Source organism: Mustela erminea, chromosome 10 (genome assembly GCF_009829155.1).
Source record: "Mustela erminea isolate mMusErm1 chromosome 10, mMusErm1.Pri, whole genome shotgun sequence".
Classification (NCBI taxonomy): Eukaryota; Metazoa; Chordata; class Mammalia; order Carnivora; family Mustelidae; genus Mustela; species Mustela erminea.
The window spans coordinates 109,608,716-109,625,384 of NC_045623.1; the positions used below are offsets into that span (position 1 = coordinate 109,608,716).

General features: G+C 60.4%; 2 protein-coding genes across 2 annotated transcripts; both read right to left on the reverse strand.

The window, feature by feature from the left end:
• Nucleotides 1-6,455: 6,455 nt before the first annotated feature.
• Nucleotides 6,456-9,446, reverse strand: LOC116600621 (agrin-like). The gene is made up of 3 exons (XM_032360751.1): nt 9,098-9,446; nt 6,711-6,972; nt 6,456-6,565 (listed from the first exon to the last, which is right to left on the reverse strand). The coding sequence occupies exons 1-3, from the start codon at nt 9,302-9,304 to the stop codon at nt 6,540-6,542; spliced, it is 495 nt and encodes a 164-aa protein (XP_032216642.1). The 5' UTR covers nt 9,305-9,446; the 3' UTR covers nt 6,456-6,539.
• A 2,119-nt stretch (nt 9,447-11,565) lies between these two features.
• Nucleotides 11,566-12,708, reverse strand: LOC116600622 (ubiquitin-like protein ISG15). The gene is made up of 2 exons (XM_032360752.1): nt 12,601-12,708; nt 11,566-12,144 (listed from the first exon to the last, which is right to left on the reverse strand). Exons 1-2 carry the CDS (start codon nt 12,601-12,603, stop codon nt 11,590-11,592), a joined length of 558 nt encoding a protein of 185 aa, XP_032216643.1. The 5' UTR covers nt 12,604-12,708; the 3' UTR covers nt 11,566-11,589.
• Nucleotides 12,709-16,669: the final 3,961 nt, after the last annotated feature.

Genomic DNA, 16,669 nt, shown 5'->3' on the forward strand with positions numbered 1-16,669 from the left:
AACATTCAAAAGACTACAGCCCTGTGACATAATTCAAAATGAAAACAATATCGAACCGAAAAATAATAGAGACCTGTTTCTCCTACTGTGCCGCTTTGAAATAGATTTTTTTTAAAAAAGATTTTATTTATTTATTTGACAGACAGAGATCACATAGGTAGAGAAGCAGGCAGAGAGGCAGGCAGAGAGAAGGAAGCAGGCTCCCTGCCAAGCAGACAGCCCCGGATGCAGGGCTCAATCCCAGGACCCTGAGACCATGACCTAAGCCAAAGCAGAGGCTTCACCCACTGAGCCACCCAGGCGCCCCTGAGATAGATTTTAAACAATTGCTCCTGGGCACCTGGGTGGCTCAGCCCTTAAGCGTCTGCCTTTCGCTCAGCTTGTGATCCCGGGGTCCTGGGATCCAGCCCCGCGTCGGGCCCCCTGCTCCTCCCTCTCCCACTCCCCCTGCTTGTGTTCCCTCTCTCGCTGTGTCTCTGACAAATAAATAAATAAAATCTTAACAAAACAAAACAATTGTTCTTCATTTTTTGTGAGCCCTACTTTGCCGGTGCTTAGCCCAATGTTGTGCAATACAGAAGAGTGTGATGTCACCAGCCCCATGACTTGGGGCCCCATGACTTTCTCTGGCTTGTATCAGCACCAACCTTGACCCTGAGATACCACCTCTGATTATCTGGTGACACTGCCAGCCTGACCAGTGACATCCCTTCATTCTGCTGCGTGACCCTTTTCCGCCTGACTGGTGACGTCACTCTTCCTGTCTAGTATCACCTCCTCCATCTATGCCATGATTTACTTGTCCCGGGACGCCGCCCTGCCTGCCGCCAGGCTCCAGCCAGCTGACCTCTTTCGGCCGAGAGGCTGGTGTTCCACGTTCACTGTGGCGCAGGCCTGCAGTAGGGGTGCGGCGGAGGGGCGGGTCCTGGGAGGCCGAGCACGCGGCAGGACAGAGGCTGTGCTGAGACCCTCGACCGCGGGCGGGGACCCGGAACGGCGGAGCAAAACGGAAGAGGCGCGTGGGCCGAGGCTCGCCTCCTCCTCCCGGGCGCCTGACCCGTTTCGCCCTCGTGACTCTACTTTCGGATTTTCCGCGCCGCGCGCCGCGGACTCTGGGCGCCATCCCCATCCCCATCCCCTCTGGGCCTGAATGGGAGCCCCGCGCCCAGCCCCGGAGACTTCGCGCCCCGGGCAGTCGTGGCAGGCCAGTCGGGGCAGGCCGGGTCATGCGCACAGCTCGGGACGCCGCCGCAGAGGAGGGGGGCCCCATGGCTTTCCCGCTCTTGCGCCGGACTCAGGGTCCCACAGGCGCAGGCTGAGATCGTGCACCGGAGCGGCCCCAGGGACTCCGTCCTGTCAGCACAGCACTTTCGTCTCAGGGTTGGGAAACCGCCGTGGTCACTCCCAGCAGCAGAACCGGCAGGAGGAGGTGCCCAGCCCTCTGCCAGGCTCAGGGTGGGCAGCCGGGAGGAACAGGAGAGCCCACAGCAAGCCGAGGCCAGGAGCCCGTTGTGAGAGCCCCCGAGCGGCTCCCGCCCCAGGCCAAGCCCAGGGACACGAGGTCGGCAGAAACCACAGGCCACCAGCTGGGCTCTGACCACGATCCTCCTGTGCAGAGGAGGACATCTGAGGTTACAGGCACCCCTGCACACATGTACACAGACACGTGCGCACACACATGTGCCGGCCCTGCAGCTGGAAGCAGCTGGCTGCTTGGGAGGACAGAAAGCTCCCCTCTCCTGAGCCTCCACTCCATGGGGGACGGTGCAGGGGGACAGGGAGGGGGAGGGGAGGGGAGAGGCCATCTTCCCCTTCCCAGGTCCAGCGGGAAGCAGCCCCTGGCAGGGGGTCTTCCTCAGAGCAAGTTCTCTGGATCTGCTCTGTAGGAAGAGAGGCCCCTTGGAGGGAAGGTGCTCCCCCAGAGGCCTAGGTCACCCCCCTCCAGACTCTGAACACAGCCTAGGGCTTGAACATGACCCCCCCAGGCCCCAGTACAGAACCGAAGGGGGCACATGACCCTCCATCGCGGACCTGGCTCACAGGTCACTATGATTAGCGTAGCTGTCACTGGGGTGCTGCCTCCCTTTCCAGTGGGCACTTCCTGGGACTCTGGGGTGTAGAGCACTATGTGGGCTACCGTGGGGACTGCACCTAGAGCCCCCAGCCCAGCCCCCGCCAGGCCTCAGTGGCCAGAGTGGGGAGCCTTGACGCCCCTGTCCCAGGGGCAAGGGGAGTGCTAGGGCCAGGAGAGCACAGCAGAAAAGGGGGTCCCTTCTCTACCCTACCCCCAGGAGGAAACTGCTGGGTGAGGGGGAGACAGGGGGTGACTGCCCTGGGTCCCCCAGGCAGAGGCAAAGGGTGGGGGTGGGAAGGAGGCCTGTGCTCCACCCTCCTGTGGTGCTGGGCGGTGGGCTCTGATTCTCATGGGGCTGGGGGCATTAACCCTTCAGGAAGGATGCAACGTGGCCACCCGGCCACTGCGCTGGAGGAGGCTGTGCCGGACCCTTGGCCCTGAGGCCGGGGCCCCTGTTCCACTAACTTCCCCGGGGCAGCCCATGCCTTCCTCTGCCCTCCTGGCCCCCAGCCTGTGAGGGCTGGCGGGGTGGGGACAGCGAACTGAGCAGGTGATCTCTCATTTCCTCATCTGTGCAGCGGGGCGCAGCCCCCACAGAGGGGTGGCCAGGGCGGAGCCAGCCCCACCAGGATGTGTCCTGCCCCCCACAGCTCGGCTCTGCGGCACAGCTCGGGGTGGTCAGTGAAGACAGAGGGAGGACGGTTCCAAAACAACATTTTTTTCCATTTCCAGTCTGCAGGGGCTTGGGATGAGGGGGCGGGTGGGGTCTGGAAAAAGCCAAGAGCTGTTTCTACTGGCTTGGCCCGGCCCAAAGGGAAAGACATCCCCAGGGAAGTGACAAGAGAGCAAGCCCTTTGCTTTCAGCCAGCCAAGCCACCCCTGGGCTGCCCCAACAAAGGCACCAAAATCAAAGCCGAAGCCAGCAGGTGCCCAGGAAACACCTGACTTCCAGCCAAAGACGCCCCAGGTGGGGACAGGCCAGCACACTGGGGGGTCACGCCCCCCCTGGGCAGACTCCTTCCCCCAGTGAAGGCAAGGAGAGAGCAGGGCAGGCTGCCTCCCGTCTGGGCCTGCCTCCCCTCAGCCCTCCTGGCTGACCTGCCTGGCGGAGGGGCCCCGGAGGACACTGGGCGGGGTCTGCAAAGGGGTGGGGTGAGAACCCACAGTCTGGAAGAGGGCAGAAGAGGGACCAGGGAGAAGCTACCTCCCACTTCAGCAGGGAGGAATGTGGGGGCAGTAGGGCAGGATTGGGGGGGGGTACGGAAGCGAAATGCCAGAAAACAGAGCAAAGAGCCCAGGTACCTTCCTGCACATCTCCCTGCCCCGCACGGTGGGGAGCTGGTCCTGCCTAGGGGTGTCTGTCGCCCACACGGGCTCCAAGGCCTGCAGGGCCTGAAAGGAGTCAGGCAGCCCGGGACCTCCGGGCTCCCCATCCCGACCCACCGCACTGCCCTCCTTCAGGTCCTAGACAGCTTGGCCGGGAGGAAGGGAGGGAACTCCCTAGAATCAGGCCTGCCAGGACCCCCTCCGGGGCTGGGCAGGGCTGGGCTGGGCCCGTGCCAGACTCAGTCTGACCCCGTCCCTGTGCCAGGCCCCAGCTGAGGGCAGACAACACTTCCTTTCTCTGTTTCTGGCTCCCAGTGGGGAGCGAAGGGCTCCAGGCCCTCAGCCAGGCCCCCATCCTTTCTGGGGGCTGCAGGAGAAGCCCTAGGACCAGTCCTCATGGGGCGGGGTGGGGAGGCTGGTAGGAGGCTGGGGGCAGTGTCCAGACCAGAGCAAGGTGGCTGAGGCTGGAGGAAATGCTGGCCTAGCTGCCAGCCCGGGCAGGCTCTCAGTGCGTGGGCAGCTGGCACTGGAAGGGGCCTGGCTACTTCCCTGACAAGGCAGGGGTGGGGGGTCTCCTGGCGGGTGCAGCCAGAGCGTCAGGCCTCCCTCACCCAAAGGTGGCCAAGAGGGAGGGACACATACCTGTCTCGGTTATGCCAGGAATGTGGTTCCCCAGCGGGAGGAGGAGGAGGAGGACTTGAGGATGGGGGCGGAGCCTTCCTGGGGGCTGAGGCTGGGGAAGGGGCAGGACCTGCAGAGCCAGGAAGACCCTGCGGGCCTGGAGGGGAGGAGCTGTGTGTGCTGCCCAGTGGCAGGCGTCCCTTCAGGACCGCGCCAGGCAGGGATGAGAAGGGAGCAGACCCAGGGTGCACCCCAGGAGGTAGGCCTGGGAAGACATGCCCCCTGCCTTGGCCGCTCTGGGCCTTTAGGAATGGGGAGGCCTGGGAGGGAAGTGTGCCGTGGACAAGGACCTCCTGCTCGCAGTGGGACCTTGTGGTCTCAGGGTGACCTGCAGAGAGGAGGGGTTGCCCGGCTTCCCTCTGGGCCCCATGGGGCTGGGACAACTATGGAGACCCTGGGAACAGAATGGGGTCGGAGTCAGATGCAGAAGAGTCAGCATAGCCCAAGTCCTGTCCATCTGAACCCCTCATGAGGGTGAGGCCTTGGCTCACTGAGAGCCACGGACGGAGTCCTGGGCTGGGGTCTGAGTCCTTCCCTCCTGCAGAACGGGAGAGGGGCTTCCTCTCACCCCACCCGGCCTGGGAAGGGGGCACAGAATGGTTCCTTCCCCAAGCCTGAGCCTGGCTCCAGGGACCTCGTGCCTCAGGGAGGCGCCCTCCTTCAGCCTGGGCTTCTGGGGACATCAGCCCTGTCCTAGAATCCAGCCCCCTCCCCATGGCACGTGGTCTGCTCTTAAAGCAGAGGTCTGTGTCACCCACCTCAAAATCTCTGGCCACCTCACAGTGGAGACTGAGCTCCTCCCCGCCACTGGCTCCCCGGCAAAGGCCCCAAGCCACTCCTGGTGTTAGCCCTTCTCTGCATGTCCTCTCCCCAAGACTGTCCTCACCCCCAGGCCCACCCCAGGAGAGCCGACGTCTCCACCCGTCCTGGGAGCTCATGCCATGACTGTACGCGTGTCCAGCACCGCCGTTCCTGCGCTGGAGCTCAGGTCCTAGCCTAATGCCTGAGCGCCGGCTGCCCAGGGCACCCAGTAGGTCGGGCCTCAGCCAGTCCTGGCTGGGGGGCTCTCCCTGGGCACCCTCCTTTCTAGCTGTCCCCACGCCCAGCCTGGCAGATCCAGAGCCAGGGGCTGGCGTGGGTCCAACAGGCTTTGGCAAGATGCCAAACTTGTTCTGTCCAGGGTGGCCCTCTGACCCCACAGAAGGCCACAGTGACTGAGTCACGGACCCTCAGGCTGGACGCGCCCAGCTGTAGAGAGTTGATCACTCACTCTATCTCACAAGGAGGGGACACTCTCTGTACCCTGACCCCTGTTCTCCAGCTTCTCCTCACACAGCCCCCGACACATGCCCAAAGCCTGGCACCAGCCTCCCACAGGGATCGCCAGGCTACCATCCCTTCCTTCCCCTGGACCTGTCCAGAGCAGGACCAGGGTCTCACGTCCTGGCTCTGTGTGAGCGCTGGTCTGGGACCCCTCATCTGAGCCACCGTAGGGAAGGGACCTGCTGGCTTCTCTGTGCGACGCTAAGGCTCCGGGCCCCGGAGCAGCCCCAGAAGCAGATGACAAGGCTGGGCAGAATGCCACAGGCCTCGCCATTTCAGGTGCTGCCCCGACTCCTGCACAGTCCCTCTCAGACCACCCCAGGATCCCACAAAAACCAAGCCAACATCACACCCTAAGCTAGACAGAAGGTGGGACCTCCCTGCTCCCAAAAGAACCAACAGGAGGGACAGAGTTGCCTTCCAGGGAAAGGAAGTCATAGACCCTTCCCACTGGCCCGAGGAGGAAATGCTCTTTCCACTGGCCCCACCGCCCCCCTCCAGTGCAACCCTTCCCAGGCAGCCAAGAGGGGACAGACAGGATGCGGGGGCGAGGGGCAGTTCCTACATTCTCCTGCCACATTCCCCAGCAAAGGATCTCAGCCCCCAACTGGGACTCTCCTGGGGCAAAGGGGGGTGGGGCCTGGAAGCCGGGTCTCAGGACTCCAGCTCCCCTCACTGAGGCTGGGCCGGGGGAGGAGGGCTCGGACCACTCAGAGCAGACGCGCGCTCGGTGCACAGCAGGCGACTCCGGGGATCCCACATCCGCTCAAACCCCCTAGACGTATCCGCGCCACAAAACTCCCTCTTTCCAGAAATGACAGGCCTCCTGGAACACACCGCCGGGCGGCCCCTCCTCCGACCCCTATGCCCCACTCTGAGGGGTCTGCTCACATCCGGGACCCATCCAGACCGGTGTTTGGGCTTCTGCAGGAACACAAGCAGGGGGTGTTCATTCACCTGGTCCCGGCCTCTCCCTCAGAGAAGGACCCTCCAGGAGAGGGTGTGGAGCTTGGGGGGAGGGGAAGCAGAAGAGAAGGAACCCTGTCCCTTTGCAGGACGGGGACTTACTTGGCTGCAAGACAGCAGGCAGCGGCACTGTGGGGCGGGGGCTGGTCCGTGGGAATCCCTACTAGTGTCAGAGATGGAGATGGCCGGACTCAGCTGGCAGATCGGGGGACAGGAAGGAGGTCAGACCACAAGACGCGTGTGCTCTGGCCTACAGCGAACTCTCCTGCGCCCCCCAGGGCGTGACGGAGCTCCTCCAAGCCTGCCCTTCAGTCACGGCCCCTGGCAAGGCCCCCCGTACCTTCCACACAGTGCTCCACTTCCTCCAGGTTCCGCAGCGTGATGCGCATGAGGCTGGAATTGAGCATCAGCTCATTTTTGTGGGCTGGCCACAGGTAGGGGGGTGCAGGGTTCACAAAGAAGATCCTGGTGTCCCCAGTGGACACCTGGTTGTCACAGATGAGGGGGTCGCCAAAGCCACCGATCACCACCTTGCTGCCACCGTCAAGCAGGCTCTCTTGGGTCACCATGTCTTTGCCCTTCAAGTACCGCCAGACTCGAACCTGTGGTGGACATGGCGGGAGGGGGGGCAGCTGTCAGTGTCCCCTTTCCACTGGGGACATGAGGCCGCAGGGTCCAGGGACGAGCAGCAGACTGGCCACCTGGGCTTTTTCTTCACGTCCCACCTCAGCCGCTCAGGCCTGATGGCCAGGGTAGGCTCAAACCCCGGGCAGAGATGGACGGAGATCTCTGGGTCAGCCCCTCACAGGAAGCAGACAAACACGAGGGAGGCCACTGCCTGCGAGGGTCACCCAGGAGGACAGGAAGCCTGTGGACACACACCCTCTCCCAGGAAGCAGCACTCCCACCCCCGAGGTCTGACTGACCCCGGCCACCTCCCACAGCGCCCATCTCGGCTCAGGCTGGGTACGGGAAGGGGGTCCACCTTCCACGGCCCTACTTTCCCCATCCGCCCACCCACCGACAGCCAGGGGCACCTAACACGGACCCTGCAGTTTCAGGGCAATGGGCTCCGAGCCAGCTTGGCTCTTTGCAGCCCTGTGGGTGGGCTGAGACCCCCCCACACACACCCCAGGAGGTGAAAGACCCCTCCTGCTGCCAGGCTCCTACAGTGAACACAGGCGAGGCCGACTTGGAACCACAAGATCAAGTTTGGGCAGCACAGGGTGGCTCCACCCTGCACACTCTCACTCCTGGGGCCCTGAGGGTACCTGCTCTGAAAAACCAAGCCCTGAGACACCCACAGCTGGGGGGCGGGGGTGCAGAAGGGCTGCGGGAGCTGCAGGCTGTGCTGGCATGTCCTCGGGGACATACGCACAGGGGACAGGAGCCCACACACTCTCTGCGAGAAGAAACCCCGTTCTTCAGGAGCTCTGGGAAGCCCCGACTTCTGCAATGGGTGATCAAAGACAATGGTGGCCCGCCCACCTGCCGGGCCCTGCTGGGAGCCTGGGGTCGCAGCTTCTGTCGGGGCCCCTCCTCCTTCCAGGGGCCCAGCTGGGGGTGAGCCCCGTCCACCCTTATCCCTCCCAACCTGAGACCCAGAGTAGACTCTGGAAGGAAGAGAACCGGCCAGGAGAGGGCCGGGCTGCTTTCGTTGCCTCCCCCCACCCCAGCCACACCCAGGAGCAGCGGGGAGGAAGTCGGGAAAATCCTGCAGGGACTTGGCAAAGTGCCCCGGAGTGGCGGAGGGGAGGGGGCTGGGCGGGGGATCCCAGCTGTAGCTCGCACAGGCCAATCCGAAAGAAGCTGCCACCGCTCCCCATCTCCATGGAGAAGGAATGATCCGATTTCTGCTCAGGGGGGTGGTTTTAGGGGACGGGGCCGGGACAGGCCGGGCCCCTTGAGCCCTCCCTAGGAACGTTCTGCGGAGGAAAAAAAACTACAAAAAACCACCAAACCTAGTCCAGGGGGCTCCAAGTCCAGCTGAGGCAAGGACCCTCTTCTTTGGCCAGGGGGATCCGGTTCTCCTAGGAGCAGGATGGGGCACCTGTCCCCGCACCGCCCCACATTTGGGGCTCAGCAACGGTCCGCCCACTTCTCTGCTCCTGTCCCCCAAACCTAGCACTGCAGCGCCACACCCCAGGATCCCGGGGTTGGAAGATTAGCTGTGCACCCCACTCTCTCTCCTGAACACCCCCTCTTGCCCTCTGGGAAGGGGTGACAGCACTGACCACAGGTCAAATCCCCACTTTCACCGCAAGCGGAAGGCGTCGGTTCCCTCCTCCCCATTCCTTTTCTTTAACTGATGGGGAGGGGTGTGGTAGCCCGTTTCCCGGGGCGGGGGGGGGGGCGCTTGTCCGCAATAAGGTAGTGGGCCTGGGGTGGGGGTGGGGGCCGACGTGACCGGGTCTCCCAGGCCTGGGCGCCGCGAGGCGGGACTGCAGAGGTGCCGCAGGAACTTTCCCGCAGGCACTCGCGAGTTTTCCGGGACCCGGCGCCCCACCCGGGGGCTCGGCGGTCGCCAAGGGAGCGGGAGCGGCGGCTGCAGAGCGTCTGATGCCCGTTCCCACGGCCTGGGGCGGGGGTCTCAGTGGGGCGGCCAGCTTCTCGAAGGGAAGGCCTCAGGGGCAGGGGTCCTGGATGGCGGGGGAAGAGACCCCCAGCCCAGGCTTCCAGGAGGGGTATTTGGTGGGGGGGGGTCTCAGGGTCCCGGCGGGGGCCCACCTTGCACGAGTACGTGTGCTGCACCGGGTCCACGTTGAGAATCTCCTCCACGGTGCCGGTGAGCACCACGTTCGCCTCCTCCTCCCGCCGCTCCAGCGCGCGCTCCGGGCACGTCCCGTCGGCGCTGGGCAGGGCGCGCGCGGCCACCACCAGGAGCAGCAGGAGCGGCTGCAGCGGGGCCCAGCCGGACGGCCACAGGCAGGGCATGGCGCGGGCCGAGGACGGCGGAAGGCGGCCAGAGCAAGCGCGCGGGCCTGGCCGCGCCGGGAACGGGACTAGACAGGACAGGACGCAGCTCCTGGGAGGCGGTGGGAGCGCGGGCGGCGCGGGGGCGGGACCCGGGGCAGCCCCGCCCCCTCCCCGCCTCCCCACCTCCCCCCACCCCAGCTCCCCGGCCCGCGCCGGTCCCGGGCCCGCCCGGCGCCCCGCGACCCGCGCCGGCCGCGAACAAAGCGTCGGGACAGCGGCGCCGGGCGGAGGCCGGGCTGGTGGGAGGGAGGGGCCGGGCTGGGTCGGGCCGAGGCGGGTGGTGGGACTCGCCGGGCCGGAGGGGCGGACGGGGCGGGGGGGGGTGGGCGGGCCCGGGGGGGGTGCTCGCCCTCCTGCGGCGCACCCCCACGGACGCCCCCTCCCCCGTCCGCGCGGACGTCTCTCCCCCGCCCAGGAAATGCGGCTGCAATCGGGTTAATGCATAATCTGGAGGCGACGTGACGGGACTTCCAAGAGGTTCCAGGCTGTGCCGCGGCCGGAGCTGCGGGAGCTTCCTGGCCGCGGGAAGGGGCCGCCAGACCCTGGGACCCCCACGGCCCCTCGGGCCGTGCAGGCCCTCGCCCCTCCCCCGGAGGGAAGAACACGACGGGGAACCACCGCCTCTTTTAGGAAACTGGGGACGGAAACTCGCCCGGGCGCGGGACCCCCAACCCGTTCGGGGGAGGAGGCGGCCCCAGCAGGCCGCGCCCCCGGCCGGCTGGGACCAATGTGGACTGGGGCCGCGGTGATTGGTCTGGACGGAGCGCAGGCCCGCCCACCGCGCGCTCCCGGGTCAGCTCGGGCCTCGCCGCAGAGCCGAGGGCTCCCTCTGCCGTCCAGCCGAGACGCCGTCGGGTCCGCGGCGGCCGGCCACGCCCCCTCCGCAGGCCCGCGGGCGGGCGCTCCTCCAGCCGGCGGGTCTGGGCACCGGGTGAACGGAGATCCGGAGGGCACAGCTTAGAGCCTGGCTTCGCTGAAGCTCGAGGGGGAGGGAGAGGGGACCGCTGCTGTCCCTCCAGGGCTGGGTCTGCGGGACACCCCGTCACTCCAAGCCAGCCACAGCTGTCCGAAGCGGCGGGTGAGAGCGAGAAGAGGCCCTTCCGGAGAGGACCCCACGTCCGCTCCAAGGGTGCAGGCTCGCACTCGCTAGCTTGTAGTGTGGCAAAGAAGTGAGAAGGGGAGCGGGAAGCGGGGGGAGCACCGCTCCCACACGCGTACGCACAGCTGTTGGTCACAGATAAGCCAGACATCGAAGTCCCTGGGCCTAGAAACAGACCCCCACAGACCAGAAAGGGGCGTCTGGGTCTCCCGCCAAATTGCCCTGAACAGTCTGAAAGCTGAGTCTGGATGTCCCCAGAGTCATGGACTTGAGCCCAGAGAAGTGTACGTTCAGTGTCTCCTGCTGTCCCCCCAACCCCATCTTGCCTGTGTCTGGGACTGACTCCGTCTGGCTCCCCCGGAGCTCTTGGGGAATTGGTATAGAGAGCAACATTCCAGGTGGAGACTGGGGTAGCCTTTGCCAAGTTAGGTGCCCCGTCTAGGACAAGCTCTTTCACATGGACTGGAGGAACCCCTCATTCCTGGAGGCCCGTCTCCTGTTGGCCATGGCCTCTCTACCAGGTGAAGCCTCGAAGGCCACGGTGTCTGTTGGAGAACAGTCTCCATTCAGCAGCTTGCCCCATGGTGATGCGAGTGTTCAACCTTCCCTAGACCCATGCAGACAGGACAGGGCAGGTGGATGTGGCCTGGAGGGCCCAGAGGCCCCAAGGCCCTGCTTGGTGTGGAGGAGCCTGCCTCACAGCCCACCCAGTCATGGCCTAGGGCCTCACCCTCTCCCCCCTTCCCCAGGGTGCTCGTCCCAGCAGGAACCTGACCACACCTTCCCCTCCCTGTACTGTCTGTTGGCCCAGATGTGGGGGATGGAAACCTGCTGTGCAGACTCAATCTGGAGCCAGGGGTGGGCTCCAGCAGAGGGGCCGCTTTTCTTTTTAGAAGCTAATTTCCCAAAGGTGTGGGCACGGACATCTTCAGTTTATACAAGGGGTGGGTGGGAGTGGGTCACCATTTGACCTCACCAGACTTGTCCCTGCCCTTGGCAACCCCAGCCTAGTGACCACCCAGTGACCCTGGGTCTCCTTATCCCACATCCTCTTCTGTCCCACCCCCGCCCCCTAAGCAGGGAGGCAGAAGGGAGGGAAGGACTACACGTAAGGACCCACTTAATATTGCTTTTATTACTTTTATTACTCGCACTTGGTCAGGGACTCAGGTGCGGGGCCCTCAGTGCTGCCCTCCTGGTCCTGCCCACTCCCCCCTGCACAGCCCCCACCCCCCCCCCGCAGGCGTAAATTCATGAACACAGTGCACTGGGGTGTGAGGCCATAGTCCCCCAGCCGGTGTGGGTCTTCCATGGGCTTCCCCTGGAAACTCAGCCAGAACAGGTCAGCCTGCACATGCTCCTGCCGGCACACCTGCTGCTTGAGCTCAGCCACCGTCTGCGTCAGCCGGACCTCGTAGGCGGTGCTGCGACCCTTGTCGTTTCTCACCAGGATGCTCAGGGGCTCGTCACAGCTCTGCACCACCAGCAGGACCGTACTGCCAGGACACAGGCCCTGGCTGGTGAGGGGGACCCCGTCCTTCAGCACCTGGCCGGCGGGGTGGGTAGCCAGGCGCTGCTGGAATGCAGGCACGCCAGTTTTCTGGGCTATCTGCTGCTTCAGCTCTGACACCAGCATGGAGACCCTCAGGGGGACCAGGAACTCCTCGCCCCCCAGCATCTTCACCTTCAGGTTCCCCGCCTGTGGAAATCACACAGACTCCTAGAAGTCGGCATCGGTCCTGGAGCCACTACGTGCAGATGACTGGCCACAGGACAAGGCTGGGGACGCTGCTCGCCCCTCTCCACCCGCCAGGAAAGGAACCCCAGGCCCTGGAGGCAAGCAGGGAGCGTTTCCGGAAGAAGGGTGAGCCCGCCACGACCATCACTCCGCCTCCCTTAACCCACTAAGATGCCCTCTTTGCCAGTGCCGAGGGATCTCAGGGTTAAACACTGGGCAGAACTTTCCAAGACCCAGACCCCAACCCGATTTCAGAAGGAACCCTGTCCCTCCCCTCATGCCCAGGGACCTGGGGAGCTCAGAGCAACTCCACTTGACTGGCACAAGGTGGGAGCTCCACCCCTGATGACCCCAGCAGAGGCAGGAAAACTGACTGGCACAGAGCCCACCCGCCGCCACCTATCAAACAGCGCTCACCATGGCCGTGGGCTCTGGCACCCGGTGCTCCACAGACACAGACCAGTTTGCAGCCTCTCAGCTTCCAGCTCCTCTCCTGCTCCACCCTTTTATGAACCTGAGCTGTGCACGTCAGGGGGAGTGTCGGGGAGAGAGCCTCACCAGTGGCTGTATTTAGCTTCGGTTTCAGTTTCCTTTTCCCAAGGTGCATCCCAGTGAGCAACTGAAACAAAACAGAATGACAAGGGTAGGAGCTGGGACTACCCACCTGTCCCGGACCTCCGGACAGCACCCTACCCCAGAAACCCCCTAAATGTCCTGTGCTTCCCATTCTTTACAGGAGGCATGGAAGCCGTGGTAACACGAATGATTGGAAACTTTCACTTTCCATTTACCGATTTGCAAAATTCGTAAGCTTGGAAAACATTGCCTCAGTTAATTCAGAAAGAACAAAATAGTGACAATCCAAACTTCCCAGAGATAACGAGCAGTGGTTTAGGAGGGTATCAGATCTGTTGTTGTTGCTTTTTCATGAAAGAGGTGTATCTCTCACTTTCTATAAAAATGGACTCAGGCACACTACCCAGAAAGTGAAAAGACTATTCTCAAAATGGAAGAAAATACTTGCAAATCATGTCAGATAAGGGTCTAGCATCTGTACCATAAAAAGAACTCTTAGAACTCAACCATAAAAAGATAAACGATTCAGTTTAAACTTGGGGGAATGGGACACCTGGATGGTGAGGTCGGTCAGGCAGTCAACTCTCGTCAGCTCAGGTTGTGATCTCAGGTTGTGAGATCGAGCCCCATGTTGGGCTCTGTGCTCAGCCTGGAGTCTTCTTGGGTTTCTTTCTCCCTCTCCCCTGTTCTCTCTTTCTCTCTCTCAAATAAATAAGTAAATCTTTTTAAAAAATTGGGCAAATGTTTGAATAGATATTTCTTTGTAGAAAATACAAAAATGGCCAGAACCCCATGAAAAGATGTTCAACATCATTAGTCATCAGGGAAACGCAAATCAAGATCACAATGAGATACCATGTCACACTCATTATTATAGCGTGACTGTAAGTATAGTGTTAGGATGATGTCATAATAAGATAACAATTCAAAAAGAGCAGTGACAGGTTTTGAGGATGTACAGAAATTGGAACCCTCGTACATTGCTGATGGAAACGTAAATGGTTCAGCCACTGTGGAAAGCGGTGTAGTCACTCCTCAAGAAGTTAAACAGGATTCTCATGGGGCCCAGCATTTCCAGTCCTAGGTACAGACCCCAAAGAACTGGACACAGGTTTTCAAACGAATACTTGTACCCAAATATTCATAGCAGCACAATTTACAATAGATAAGAGGTAGAAACTGTGGGAAAAACCAAATCCATCAACGGATGAATGCGTCAACAAAACAGGGTTCACCCTCACGATGGAACATTACTGAGCCATAAAAAGGGCTGGGGGCACCCAGGGGGCTCAGTCGTTAAGTGTCTGCCTTCGACTCAGGTTGTGATCCCAGGGTCCTGGGATCCAGCCCCGCATAACGGGCATATATTAGCTAAAAATAAATAAAAAAGAAAGTAAGTAAATAATTTTTGAAATAAAAAAGTTAAAAGAATGGAAAAATAAATGTTTTCAATAGAGATCTTGGCCATTGCACTTATCCAACCCCCCAGAAAGATTTCACAGGGCTCCAAAATTGTGAACACACAAAAAGCAGAGGGGTTTAAATTTCCTACTTTTTATATTTTAAGTGGATATCTCCACTCGTTCCTTCCACAAATGTTTATTGAAGTAAGGAATACAGAATGTGAAAATCCCCCCATGTCCCCCAGATGGCCATTATTAAACAAGGTATTCATGTGTTCTGATTTCTTAATACTGTCACATGGTACTAGAATCTTCATTTTCTTTTAGTTATTTCATCCCATGCCGCCAGTTGCCTTCCTGCTTTTGACAGGAAGAGCTAAATACAAAGACATTAAGGAAGCAAACTGATCGAACCTGTCTCAGTTTCCTGGGACTGTCATAACAAATTACCACAAACTGGGGACTTGAAACCTTGACAAGAGGTCTGATATCCAGGGGGACTACATGACCAGTATTGTCAGGCTGGTTAAAATAATCTATTTTTATCTGGCTTACAGAAGACAGGAATCATCTGAATTACAAGGATATAAGAAATTTGAAAGTAGAAGGATGGACAGAAACACACCACATGACTATTAACTGAAATGAAACTCATATGGCCATATCAACAATTCTATCAGCAAAGAAATGTTATAGGTAAAATGTTACAGAGATACAAAAAGTCATGGAACAATAAAAAGTTGAGATCACTGGTAAAATAAAATAGTTCCAAACTTGTATGCACCTAATAATATGGCCACAAAATATATAAGTTCTTGTCACAAATATTAGTATTCTATTTATGAAATTATAACAGTCATGTATAAAGGAACCTTTGGTTAATATTTTGTTTCATTTACTAACTACCTTAAGCTTCCTTAAACCTTTAAAATAGCCTTTATAACATTTAATATACTTGATTTTATTTTTAAACCCTTCGACTTATCTAATAAGTGCAACCACAAAAAAACCTTTCCAAGAATGTCCCCAGTCCTTACCACTTGTGCCACACAGAGGTACTAGTCTCGCAGTCCGGCCCTCTACTAGATGCAAATCTACCACTTTCACCTTTCAGCAAGACACAATGGCATCTCTGCTCTCGTTCAAAGCTAATTCCTTTCCTCACTTTTCCACCTGACCAGTCACAGCTCCTGAGACCATCATCTCAGATGAGATCTGATTAGCTAAAGGCCCTTGGTCGCAGCTTGAAGGTCACCCTGAGGCCCTGTGGAATGATGGGGTGGGCTGCCCCGTAGGCCTCCGGACGGACAGATGTTGGAGGCTACAGGGCACCATTACTTGCTGAGAAAGTAGCACAGAGCTTGTTAGTCACTGTGGCTGACCAGACCAGTCTTCAGAGACCCTGGGAGGGTTGAACACCCCCTGACCTGGGCCACAGTCTCACTGTCCTGGACCCCATCCCTCTTCAAGCCAGAGCCTCACCCCCACTTGCTGGGCGCATCCGTCTCCTAGCCACAGCCCCTTCTAATGGGTGTGTAGGGGACGCAGGACTCAGGGCAGACCAGAAATGCAAATGAAGCTGCTGTCCCCGCACGGACCTGACCTGACCTGCAGGCTCAGAGGGCCGCTCAGACGGCTCCATGTCTGGTTCTCCCCCAAACAGACTCTGGGCTGGTGGGGGCACTTGGCCCTCAGGGGAGTCAGGATGGAGTCTGCAGATGGGCAAGATTCCCCTTGCTGTAGGGATGACTTGTAGGGAGGAGAGCAGACGGCAGACCGGAGATGTGGAGAGCTAGTCTAACCTGCGGGGGGCAGTGAGTTGGAGAGGAGCAAGGTGGGGGCACTCAACTTCGTTCCGGCCTACAGGGTCTGGTGAGGGCAAGGAAGGAGTGTAGCTGGACACTGGGCCACATGGGCCCTGAGCTAGGGCTGTCAGTGGCTGCAGGGCCAGGCATACCCCGAGATCCTATGCGGTCACTGTGTGTCAGGGACAAGTCCTCTGACTTCAGGCCCACGTGAGAACAAGGCCTAGAGTCTGCAGTGTGGAGACCCACAGCCAGCTGTACAGGAGGAGACACCTGACACGCCCAAGGCTAATGGTGGAGGGCACAGCACAGAGAAAACGGGAAGTGCTCCATGGGCAGCCCGCCCCCGCCACCCCCCACTCTGCCCACCCATGGAGGGGAGAAACAGAGGTCGGGGAGGGCAAGAGAAGGAAAGCTCAGCTAGCTGATCTTCCTTTCTGCAGGACTCACCCCAGGACACAAAGCCCTGACACCCCATGGAGTCCGGAGCCCTGCCTTGACCACTCCCCAATCTCCCACCTCACCGGGTTGGAATCTGGGTCTTGGGGCCAAAGTGGGGAGGGGGAGACGCAGGTGGGAAGGTTGGGGGAGAGGCTTCCACTGCCAGACGGAGGTGAAGAGGCCACCAGGCCCCAGAGTCAAGAAAATTATCCCAAACTTGGAAATCAGGCACAAGGAGCCTTGCTATCCTTGAAGGTCTCC

Coding starts and splice junctions, on each gene's coding strand:
- LOC116600621 (XM_032360751.1), bottom strand. CDS start 9,304: ATGCCCTGCCTGTGGCCGTCCGGCTGGGCCCCGCTGCAGCCGCTCCTG. Junction 6,973..9,097: donor AGCACACGTACTCGTGCAAG/GTGGGCCCCCGC, acceptor TGTCCACCACAG/GTTCGAGTCTGGCGGTACTT. Junction 6,566..6,710: donor AGTGGAGCACTGTGTGGAAG/GTACGGGGGGCC, acceptor CCGATCTGCCAG/CTGAGTCCGGCCATCTCCAT.